General features: G+C 35.6%; 1 protein-coding gene across 1 annotated transcript in view; it reads left to right on the forward strand.

Moving 5' to 3' along the window:
• NAA30 (N-alpha-acetyltransferase 30, NatC catalytic subunit) overlaps nt 1-11,638 on the forward strand; it is an 18,762-nt gene extending 7,124 nt beyond the window's left edge. Inside the window, exons 4-5 of the mRNA XM_042943342.1 lie at nt 1,586-1,641; nt 11,295-11,638. Of these exons, the coding sequence (XP_042799276.1) occupies nt 1,586-1,641; nt 11,295-11,432 (194 nt within the window). The 3' untranslated portion in view covers nt 11,433-11,638. The remainder of the gene's footprint in view (nt 1-1,585; nt 1,642-11,294) is intronic.
• The last annotated feature ends 797 nt before the right edge of the window (nt 11,639-12,435 follow it).

Here is a 12,435-nt window from a genome sequence, read left to right on the forward strand (position 1 = left end):
ATCTTTCTAATAAGTAACAGGTGAATCAGTTTTTACTTCCAGACATTTTTTTGATCCCATTCAAAATGCTTTGCATTGTACTACGTACTGCAGCTCTTAATAGCATTTTGGGGCACTTGATCACAGCCCTCTAGGAGCTGTCTATACTTGGGTTAAGTGGAGCTCAAAGCAAAATTAAGGAGAAATTGTTACCATTATTTAGTTCTAGTCCTCAAACATTATATTAGCAATTCAGGGAGGACCAGGAGAATTGTTTCTTACTATTCCCAAATTCATCTCTTTCTTGGGTCTACTTTTCCTGGCATTTTCAGTCAATCTTCTACTTATGATTTATAATGGTCATTAGAATCATGTGGGTGGTTTAAAAACAAATGTTTCGGTCTCTCTTCCTGAGAATGTTGTGTGTCCTGTTAGAAGTAGGACTGAAGTGTCCCCAGCTGACTGTGATATAAGCCTGGTTAAGAACTACTGTCCTAGTGTCTAGGACCTACTGGCTCTTTGTTCGGGATGGGGGATTGAGCACTTGTCAGAGCATGTCAAATCCTGGGATCTAGTGAAGCTAAGTAAGTATTTGTGAAAGAAGAATTGATGCCTATTCCGGTATTTAATTACTAGCAGTTTGTCACTTGTAGTTTGTGGTTGTTGTTTCAAATACGAGTATTATTGTCCAATTTAAGAGTTTCATACAGTCTGAGAGGTCATGAGAAATCATTGAGAGTATGCTGACTTAATACATTAGATTTAACCAACTTATTTTTTACAGTGTTAGAGTTTACTGCTAGGGTTTTTAATGAATTGGACCTGTTATATTGATGCATTGAAAAGAGCTGATAAGAGCTCATGGCAAATGACTGGCAATTATCTGTCTAGTTCAGAGGGCAGAAACTGGTGGCTTGAGGATTGCATCCTGACCTTCAGACATTTTGTTTGGCCCATGTAATGTGTTCTTGCTCATGTACATGGTTTGAAAATGAAGAGATTTCCTAACAATTTGGTTTTCTTAGAATCAGGTTTGTCAGTTTTTTCCCTTTAATGTACCACATGTATCTGACCCTAAACCAGGATACATTTAGCTAGACATTTACAGAGACACCACTGGCATCATTTGGGAATGCCCGGACTCACTGGAAGGTTTGTAGGAACCAACCCAGTGTCTTGGGTCCACTCTGGGCCACAGCAGTTTCTGGTGTGATCTTTGGCAAGATTGGCCCAAGGGTCTTGTAGCTTCTGACTAGTTCAAGGATTTCCTGGGCTGTTCTGGCCGTACCATATCTTGACTTTTTCTTTTTTCCCTTTTCTCTTACTTTCAAACAGAAGAGCACAAACTCCTGCTTGGAGCAAATAATTACACCTGAGAAAAAGAGATGCCTAAGGAGCTATGTCTTTTAAGAGGGAACTTATATTACTATATGTAGGTTTGTTGGGCTCTCAGTTTGAATCTGAATTTTTTCTCACTTAAGATAGTCTGTTGTCTGCGTTCAAGGTAGAACCCAGCATTTGATATTTCTGTGCTTATAAATACGATAATTTAGGTATCCTTAAGCAACTAAATTTTCCTTCATTAATACTCAGATCTATATTCTAGGTACTAACTTGGTTAAGAAAGCTATATATGCCATGGTTGAAGGAGACTGTGATGAGGTAAGTCTTTCTAAATGTTTAAAACCTTTTTTCCTAGTCTGTATTTTATCAGTTTGGTTTTTAAATAAATATCCCACAATAAATTGTATTGCAAATTTCATTGCAAACTATTATTATAACATTGTAGCTTGTGGTGAAAAGCACTTGAGTTTTGACCTAGAACAAATTCTAAGATGATAATGGGAGCTAAAATTTGTTCTTTGTCAAAACATAAAGGTGAAATCTTAGACATTTTCAGTAAATAATTGGTATTCAGAGGAATTGGTATTCAGAGGATTTGTTATCAGTTAAGTCATTTAAGGTGTCTCTTATTACATATCTTACTGTAATTTCCTTACATATCGGCCTTAGTTTGTCTCTAAATAACTTTTTTTTTGTTTAATCTATGGGCCAACTGTCAGTTCATATGAAAGGCATTTCATGTTTGAAAAAAAAAAATCAGCATTAGCTAATGATAAGGCTAAGGAGAAAAAAAGACAGCCACTTTTAAAATTAGACCTGTCTATGTTTTCACCTAAGAGCATCTTTTCTGTTTAGCTTGTTTGTACAGCCTAACCACAGGTATAAATTTTTTGGTATCCTACAGCACTGTGCCATACACATGGTGAGTGCTCCATAACTAATGGTGATGGTTGGGAATGTTACAATTTACTGCTTCAGGTGGAAGAGAATAAGTATAAACTAGAGAAGTGTAGATGTTTTTAATATAGCAATGGTGACTATGAAGGAACAAAGTTGTATGATGCTAGTAACTTTATGAACGTTACAAGGGACAGTTGTCTTTGTTATTAGAGGGCGAATATGCCTTAGAGAGTTCTCAAAATACTTGAAATTAGGTAATTTTTCCTCAAAAGTTTGTAACTTGTTTTGATAATTTTTTAAGGTGGGTTTTTTTCTGTTCAAAATTTATACACACTCATTAACCATTATATGTATGTGTATATTTGGGGGTGCAAAGTCCCTTCTTTCACTGTCCTCACACTCTTCAATGCTTTGTTCTTCTTTCCACTTATAGCTACTGTTAATCTTTAAATATGTATCCTCACATTCTAAGCACACATCTTAGCTGTGTAATAGTTTTTCTTTATACAAACGAAACCATAATTATTATTCTGCAATAATTACTTTTTTCATTTAACAGTGTCTCGTGAACGTGTTTCCATGTCAGAATACAGAGATTTACCCTAGACTATTCTCATGCTCCTTGTTCACGTTAGTTTGTATTCTGACAGGCCACACTAAAGAATGGTTGTATGAGTAGGCCTACAGATACATTGGGTAGCACGGAGGAAGTCATCCTAAGATATCAGGGCATTCAGTGTTATTTCAAATAAGATGATTCACATACAGTGGAGGATCTCATATAATTCACAGCTATTAATACCAAGAAGTAAAAGATGCAGTGACCCTGACCATTTTAATGTAACTAAAATTTGCAGAAGAGGATTGGACTGCATATGTTGATCTGTTTGGACCATAGTCACACTGGTGTAGCTCATCAGGAAGAGAAGTCAAGCTTCATAAAAGTTGCTGAAGAATTTGGAGAAATCTTTGGGTTGATAAGACCATGTTTTGATCCTCTACTGCTCCTGAATAGAGTGGTTTCCAGTGAGCAGGGATGTTATGAACAAGGAGTATTATGTTCCTTATAGCTATGCGTTTTGTGAGTTATCCTAGTCACTACCTGCGAGACAGGGTGTGTGCCTTACCTTAACTGAGCAAATGTTTAAATGGTATTGGTTTTTCTTTGAAAGTTCTGGGGAATGATACGGAGATTTGGGTTATATTGTTTTAGTCTCAAAGTTAAGGTCCTAAATTAGTGATACGTTTTATGGTAGAAATACTCTTTTCATTGTGGGCCTAAAGATCTTGTTCTGAATTTCCTTTGAAGCAATGAGTTTTACTTAATATTAATCTGAAACGGGGATAGTTCCATGAACTTACGTTTTTGCAGTTTGAATTACTCTGCCTTTGAATTAAAGAACTCTTCTATGTTTTTTGTTTTGTTTTGTTTTTAACTCTTCCATGTTTTAAACAAAATTTAGTGTGTTCCATATTGTTCAGATAAAGGATTTGCTCTATGCAGGGTTAGAATTTTGTTTACTTCTTATAAGGCTTTCAATCTCCCTTTCATTGAGTTTTAAACTATATAAGCAACAATTCTATCCCCCTCTCTCTTCTAATTCTTGGTAGTTAATTTGTGTTTGTTGGTTCCACTTCCTTTTATTACAATTTCAACCCATTTGGTTTGGTTTCTTCCCCTTCCAATCCATTGTAACTACTTTCTCACTGATGTGTTTGCTAGGCCTAGTAGCTTTTTGGCCCTCCTACTTGTTAAACTACTTCTGAGTGTTTAAGACCCAATACAATAACAATTTTTTAAAGTTTTCCTTAATCCTTCTGGACAGAATCAATTGTGTAGTTTCTGTGGTTTTCTTAACGTTTCTTTTTGTAAAATTTACTTCACTGAAATTTACTTGTTCAGAGTCTGCCTTAGCCACTGTGGAGAGCAGAGATGCCTTTTCTTGTTTACTGCTGTATTCTTAGTACTTAGCGTGGCATTTGCGATATGATGGTTGATCAATTAGTTCTGTGCCACCAGCATCTTATCTGTACCTCTTTTTTTTTTTTTTAATGTACTTGTGAATTTCGACTTGCGTAATTGTTAACTTGTCTTTCTCTTTGAGCTTTCTATAAGCTTTCTGGGAAGAGCAGTTATCTTATTTTTGTACATAGTAAAATTTTTTGAAGTGTCTACAGGGAGGGGTGCCTGGGTGGCTCAGTCGGTTTGGTGTTTGGCTTCGGCTCAGGTCATGATCTCACAGTTCATGAGTTCATGATCTCACAGTTCATGAGTTCAAGCCCCGCATTGGGCTCTGTGCTGACAGCTCAGTGCCTCGAGCCTGCTTCGGATTCTGTGTCTCCCTCTTTCTCTGCCCCTTACCCACTCACACTCTGTCTCTCTCTCTCTCTCAAAAATAAATAAACATTAAAAATTTTTTTAAAAAGTATCTACAGCATTATTAATCAGTTAAAGTACCTTTTGGTAAAAAAAAAATTGCACATAAAAACAGTCATATATAATTCATTGTTCTGAGGAAAACTGAAATTTTAATTCTCTAAGGATACAGTGACCAATTTTGAAGTAACCAACATGTAATTTTACTTTTATTAAGTTAGGCCAACCTTCCTTTCTTTACAAGTGTTAAGGAGTTTTGACAAATTATCAGAAATACATTTGAAAAGGGGTTTAAATTACATTTTCTACTACTTAGTTTGTACTTTTTTTTTTTTATTATTATTCTTATAAAGATAGAAATGTTTAAATCTATGCACCTGTAAAGAGAGTGGTATTTGGAAATCTCTGTGAAGCCTTACCATGCACATCCAGTCAATTTTTACTTTCTCTTCTATTTGTAGAATTTGTGACCTTGAGCTGAGTTTATATTGCTCTTGGTTGCTCTTGTCATTTTTAAAATAATTTCACAGCGTATTAAACCAAAGTTAGTAATCACAGAGTTGAAATGTAGATCATGTTTTTGTTCAAATAATAATGAAAGACTCTCCTGATCTAATAGATATTTTCATTTTGCCTTACTATGACTTTCCTAACTTTTTATGTCAGAATTAGACATGTTAAAACAGCATAACTAAAAGATGTTTTTCATTTTCTGTATATTTGGAGCTGTCTAAAAAATTATAGCATTAAAAAAAGAAAGGGATTTGTTGCTTCATGAATGAGAAATGCATTACCCATATTACTGATCTGGCTTGAATTTGGTTACACCCACACATGCTCTTGCTGCCATACTGGTGGCTACTAGGACAAGCATCTTGGCTTTGTGTATTACATTAGGGGAAATAGTAAGAAAAATACACACAAATAGCATGAATGAGTTTTCTAGGATGTCTTATTTATTTATTTATTTATTTATTTATTTATTTAGAGAGCAAGTGCATGCACGCATGGAGAGGCAGAAGGATAGGGGGAGAGAGAATCCTAAGCAGGCTCCATATCCAGCATAGACCTCAATGTGGGGTTCCTTCTCACCACTGAGATCGTGGCCTGAGCTGAAATCAGTCAGACAGATGCTTAACCGACTGAGCCGCTCAGGCACCCCTAGAATGTTATTTTTAAAGTAGGATTCGTATATCTAAAATAACCCACACAGTGTTTACTTTTATGTGCTTTTTTCCTGAAATAAATTAGAATGGGGTGATTGGTCAGCATGATGAACAGTGCTTTACCTTTAATCTATAGATGTCCTTTTGAAGTCTTCATCTCTGGGAATTTAAATTTCAGAAATTTTTTTTAGATTTAAAGTATGATTGCTGTGATGTCAATACTCAGAATTAACTCCTATATGATGAGAATACACCACATTTCTTGAGTTTAAATGTGCTCTATGTGACCTTTAAACATTTTTAGTTGACCAGCATCTTCCCATTTCTTCTGGGATCCACCATTCTACTTTCTGCTTTTATGAGTTTATTTTAGTTTCTACATATAAGTGATATCCTGCAGTATTTGTCTATGTCTGATATGTTTCACTTAGCATTATGTCCTCCAGGTTCATCCATGTTGCCACAATGGTAGGATTTCTTTAAGGCTGAAAAATATTCCATTGTTTGTATATGCTCCTTTTCTTTATCCATTCATTTGTTGACAGATATTGGACATACAGGTTATTTCCATATTTTAGCTGTTGTGATAATGCTGTGATAAACATGGGAGTATATATTTGATACTAAGTACCTATTTGAGGTCCTGATTTTGATTCCTTTGGATATATACCCAGAAGTGGGATTGCTGGATCACACAGTAGTTCTATTTTTAATTTTTTGAGGAACCTCCGTACTGTTTTCCATGATGGCTGTACCAATTTACATTCCTACCAACAGTGGTCTAATTTAGCATAACCAGTAATCTGTTACATAGTAACAAAATACATATGGTATTTAGTTATGTATAAATATAAGGTATTTTTATTATTTTTTGATAATGTACGAAGGTGACTTCTAAGCTTTCTATGTTTAACAATTATATGTTGAACATTTTTAGTTTCGCTGGAAACCTATTTTGGCTATCAAACAGAGGCTGCTAGGTAAAGAACAGAGTAAAATGGAGTTATTTAAACTATAAGGATTTTTTGATCGAGTAGTCTGTCCTAATTAAAGAACTGGGTATGAGAATCCTGGGTTCTAGATTCATCTTCTGTCACTTAGTAGTTGTGTGATTGTAGGCAAGTCATTTAACTTTTTATAGTCTTTCTCTTTGTGTATGCAGTGTGGTAGTAATTCTGATCTTAAAGGAATGTTATGAAGAACAATAAAGTTTATTCAGCAGTGTCAGTATAAGGTCTATGAAGTGCCAGATGATAAGCTAGTGTTTAGGTTCTAACAGTGAACAGCTTGCCCTCCCTCCAGCAGTTCCAGCCTAAAATAAAAAAGGCTTTCTAAACTGTAATAGTTTGGCTTATCCTGACAGTGGTTTGTTGCTAAGAGAATCCGTGGAACTTCACTGTAATCTTTTTTTTCTGTTAAGTAGAATTCAACTTTGCCAAGTTTCTTTGGGACCAAAATAACCTCATTATCCTTTGGCTTCCTATGTAATACTCCCATGATGTGGACTAAACAAATAGTTTCATACTGAGTTTTCATTGTAAACCCAGATTCTCTTTTAATTTAAGAGAATTTAAGTGATTAAGTATTAAAAAGTTACTTTTTTCTGACATTTCCTATTTTGTCAGATGATCTCTTTATTGACAGAATGTGAGTGTACCGAGACTATCCTTTGGTTTTAAATAAGGTCAGCCCTTTGTATAATTCCGTGTCTGTGTAATTGGGCTGTATTTCACTCATCTGCTAGGATGCCAACAAAGGCGAATTCAACTCTTTACCACACCTCAAGTGTGTATTTATGTAGCCATAGTTAGCCTCAGATGTGTCTTAATATTTTCAGTTGCCAAATACTAATGAACATGGACTTAGGTCCCCTTCATTGTGTCGTAAGTAGGTTAGATCTCCATTGCCACTTTGGTTTACTCTGGGGAAACAATCAGGGGGAGGCACAGAAGAGTGGATATTATGAGGTCTAGTTCAGATATGGAGTCTGGTCTGTTTTTGCACTACTGGTGGCCTTGAGTTTCATTCATTTGTTAATTGGAGAAAAATCGTATCTATTTCATAGGATATTTATGAAAATAACATCACAAATGGATATAAAATGACAATGCATATAAATGCTTTACATAGCATTTAGTAAGCCATCAGTAAATATTAGCTTAAAAAAAACAAACAAACCTGTCACTCCTTTTTCTGTGAAATCAAGTTCCAAGTTTTGAGTTGTACTTTTATTGCTTCACATATTGTTTTGATGTAACATTTTAGCTGTAATTAGGTGGTGGCCTAAAACAGAGTTCTAGGAGTTACCCAAGAGATTTGTTCAAAATTGAAAACCTGTATTGATCAGACTGGACTGTCCCAGACTGGAAGATGGTATACATTACTAAAAAATAAATTTCCATATTTTTAAGAGTAGAGAAAAATTGTTGACTTTTATTCTTATCTTAAACCAGCTTGTTTGCTGTACAACATTTCTTTAAATGTTCTTCCTAGGGGGGTGCCTAGGTGGCTCAGTCAGCTAAGCATCTGACTCTTGATTTTGGCTTAGGTCATGATCTCAAAATTTGTGAGATCAACCCTGCATTGGGTTCTGTGGTGACAGTGCACAGAACTGTCTGTCTGTCTGTCTCTCTTTCAGAATAAACTTAAAAAGAAATAAGACAGGGGCGCCTGGGTGGCGCAGTCGGTTAAGCGTCCGACTTCAGCCAGGTCACGATCTCGCGGTCTGTGAGTTCGAGCCCCGCGTCAGGCATCTGGGCTGATGGCTCGGAGCCTGGAGCCTGTTTCCGATTCTGTGTCTCCCTCTCTCTGCCCCTCCCCCGTTCATGCTCTGTCTCTCTCTGTCCCAAAAAAAAAAAAAAAAAAAAAAAGTTGAAAAAAAAAAAAAAAAAAGAAATAAGACAAATGTTCCTTCCTAGGAACATTTTCTCTTTATCCTGAATTATTAATTACCTGTTTTTAGATCTTTTAAAATTCAAGATTTAGCATGTGATTTGCTCAGTTGCTTTAAGATGATGCTTTCTCTTTAAGTCCTTTGGTCATTTAAAAGTTTAATGATACTTTTGTTTAATATTTAAGTAATGTGTGTAATATAATGAAAGGTGCTAAGGATGCATATAATTAACATATCTGAGAGCCTTCTATTTGTCAGGCAGTGTTAGGTATACAGGAAATGGCTGTGAAGGAGGTATACATGATCCTGCCCTTGTTGGGCTCATCAGCTAGGAGAGATGACATGTTCATCAAATGTTGAATGAGGTCAGCGGGGTAGTATAAAAAGAAAGGGATAATCCATCCAGTCTGGAAGTAACAAGCTAAGGCCAAAAGCAAAGAGGACAGGAAGAGCATCCCTCCAGACAGAAAACAATTTATGTGAAAGATCTAAGGTGGGAAAGATCAAGGTGCGTTCCAGAAACTGAAAGTTTAGTCTTGATCATGGAGAACCAGGGGGTAGACCTAAAGCAAAGTTGGTGAGGTAGGTAGATGCCATAATTTGAGGGCCTTTTAAGTTTGTTTAGATTATCTTTATTTATTTTTTGAACTTTTTTTTAAGTTTATTTATTTTGAAAGAGAGAAAGAGTGTGGGAGGGGCAAAGAGAGGGGGGGAGAGAAAGAATCCCAAGCAGGCTCAGCACAGAGCCTGATGTGGGTTCAGTCTCATGAATTGTGAAATCACAATTTCACATGATCATGACTGTCAATGACTGACATGCCTGATCATGGCTGTCAATGTGGAGCCTGATGCGGGGCTCTGTCTCACAAACCATGAGATAATGACTTGAGCTGAAATCAAGAGTCGGATGCTTAACTGACTGAGCTATCCAGGTGCCCCTAGATTATCTACAATTTGTGAACTTTATCTTGAGGACAAAAGGGAGTCAGTAAGTGGTTCTAAACAGAGGTTAACAAGAACATCATTCTACTTAAAGAAAATGGGAGACTTTTTGAGTTAGGAGTATCTTGTAATTACAGTGAAAGTTGATGCCAGCTTGGACTACAGTGGTATGAGTAGGGATAGAAGGAAAAGAGGTTATTTGAGAAATTTAAGAGAGAAGAGAAATAGTGGTTGGATGTATATGGGGGGGGGGGGTGGGTAGAGAGGAAAGAAGCTCAATAGTGACTCCTAGGTTTTCAGGTTTGAGGCATTGTTACTGATATGTGGAATTGAGGAGGAGTTGATCATGAGTTCAGTTTTGGATATGATGAAGTACATTTTCTTCTCTATTATTTACATCTACTTGAATAGTTGTCAAATGTTTTGGTAGCTTGTGATAGAAAGTGACTCATAGGCTTCACTTGGACCCTTGTTTAATTATACTTTGCCCTTTTTCAAATACTTTGCCCTCATTTCAAACACCTGAGGGTTATGACATCCCAACAGTAACTGTGGCTCACTTTGTTGACAATTCTCAATGAGGTAGGTTGAGAATCAATAGAAAGGCAAATAGAGCTGTGTATATAAAAGGTAGGAGGATGGGATAGAGGATGTTTGGGTAGAGGAAGGTAGAAATAAATTAATAATAATAATAAAAGAAAATCACACAATGTTCAAAAAGTGTCAGTTCTTCATTGTCAGGGCCATTGTTCAGTAATACTAAAAACAACTCAGAAGTTAATATTTTATGTGTTCTTCTGTTCGGTGTTGATGTCCATAATGTATAGTCAATGGTTTCAGACTGTTGTTTTCCAACTAGCATCATCAGCATCAATTGGCAATTTTTTTTAAATATAAATTCTTGGGCCCCACCCCAAATCTACTCAGAAACTCCAGAGGAGGGTGTCTGCAATCCAGTTAACTAATGTTTGGGTATCTTTGGTCTAGGATTGGCAAACTTTCTCTGCAAAGAGCCTAATGGGTAAATATTATAGACTTTGCAGACTATAGATCTCTGTTGCAACTCTTCAACTCTGCCTTGTGTTGAAAAAGGAGTCATGGACATCATGTAAACAAATGGCCATGGTTGTGTTCCAATAAAGCTTTATTGACAGAAACAAGCAATAGACACATTTGGCTCCAGGGCCGTAATTTGCAGATTCTGGTCTAGATTCTAGACAAATAGGGTAGTTGTTGTCAGGATAAATGACGACACATTAATGAAAATATAGGAGTAAGGAGTTGGAGGTCAAATTGTATTTTCTTAAAGTTTGTATTGTTGATTTTTTTTCTTTTCTTCATCTTTTTGTCACACTACTTTTCTCCACGGGGAAATAATTCATCTTTGGTTTAGTATAAAATGTATATTCTCATTGCTAAAAATTCCAAACATCACAAAAATCAATAGAACAGAAAATGTCCACATTCCTACCTCCTCTTGCCCCAAGAGAAAATTACTATTACGATGACCATTTTCTGGGTTCTTTCTTTACATCATTAACATTTGTTGTTTTCACCATCAATCTTAAAACCGATATGGAATGTTTTTCTTAAATATTTGATGTTTACTTTGTGATTTGTCGACTTAAGAAAATTATAAGCTAATTTCAAATATATAAAATTATAACTTAGTTTTCTCATATTTTTTTTGAAGGTTGTTTTGGAAACAGAAATAACGAATAAGTCTGCTTTGAAACTTTATGAAAATCTTGGTTTTGTTCGAGATAAGAGGCTGTTCAGATACTATTTAAATGGAGTTGATGCACTGCGACTTAAATTGTGGCTGCGTTGAGAAACTGATACCAAGGAACAACTTTCCAACCACGCAGAATCGACCTTTGCATGCAATGCAATTTGTACAGAATTGCTTTGCAGGTGGATTTAGTAATTTCCATGCAGCTCTTACCTGTCAGTGTCTCATTGAGTGTCGCACAATATTTGTTGCACTTTGGCATGGCGCATTTGTTCTGAATTAAAAGAGATTGTTTTAAACTTAAAGAGTTCTTTTGGTACCAGCAAGATGTGCCAGTTGATAGCCAAGATTTGTTTGTTCATTTGCAAAGTCTGCTGACAATGTTATTTACACAGTGATCATTTTGTCACAGAACCAGTAAGTGGAACATGATTTTTGTTCCTAAAAAAGCCAATGTAGATTGTAAAAATCTCTAAGTATACTAACATTTCACATGAAACCTGCCATAGTTTTCTGAAGGGGGTGGGGGAAAAGCTTCAATTTTAGGTTTTATTTTTTCAATATTAAATTTTCCATTCTTGGATATTGGTACCTCAGTGATTAGTGAATGAAAAAAAATGTTATGTAGGGTTGGGTGTGTCTTACAATGAGTAAAGATAACAATTAAATTGCGTCTGCCAGTGCCTGTGTAGATAAGTATATTTGTCTTCATCTCTAGTTTTTGAATGCATGCTCTCTTTTCCTTTTCTTTCAGGCCTTTGCAAGCAAACTTTTGTTTTTATTTAAATTCTAAATTTGATAATAAATTATTTCAGATTTTTATAATTTGGATACTTTTTTCCAGGTGAGTGACAGAGTGGTTTACTGTAAAGTCCCTTCTTTCCTTACAGTAAGAAGTTGAATCTACTTGGAAAATCTTTGAGAAATGACTCAAAAGGGATGAGAAAAGTTGATGGAGCCGGGAATTGCTGGGTTTTGGATGCACTTTTTTTTTTTTTTTTTTTTTTTTTTTGAGAGTGAGGGAATTTTTGGAAAAGAATAGAAAATTAATGTAAATCGGTATGATTTTATTTAATCAAAATTATTGCTAAGCTGTGAAGAA

The sequence above is a fragment of the Panthera leo genome, chromosome B3 (assembly GCF_018350215.1).
Source record: "Panthera leo isolate Ple1 chromosome B3, P.leo_Ple1_pat1.1, whole genome shotgun sequence".
NCBI lineage: Eukaryota > Metazoa > Chordata > Mammalia > Carnivora > Felidae > Panthera > Panthera leo.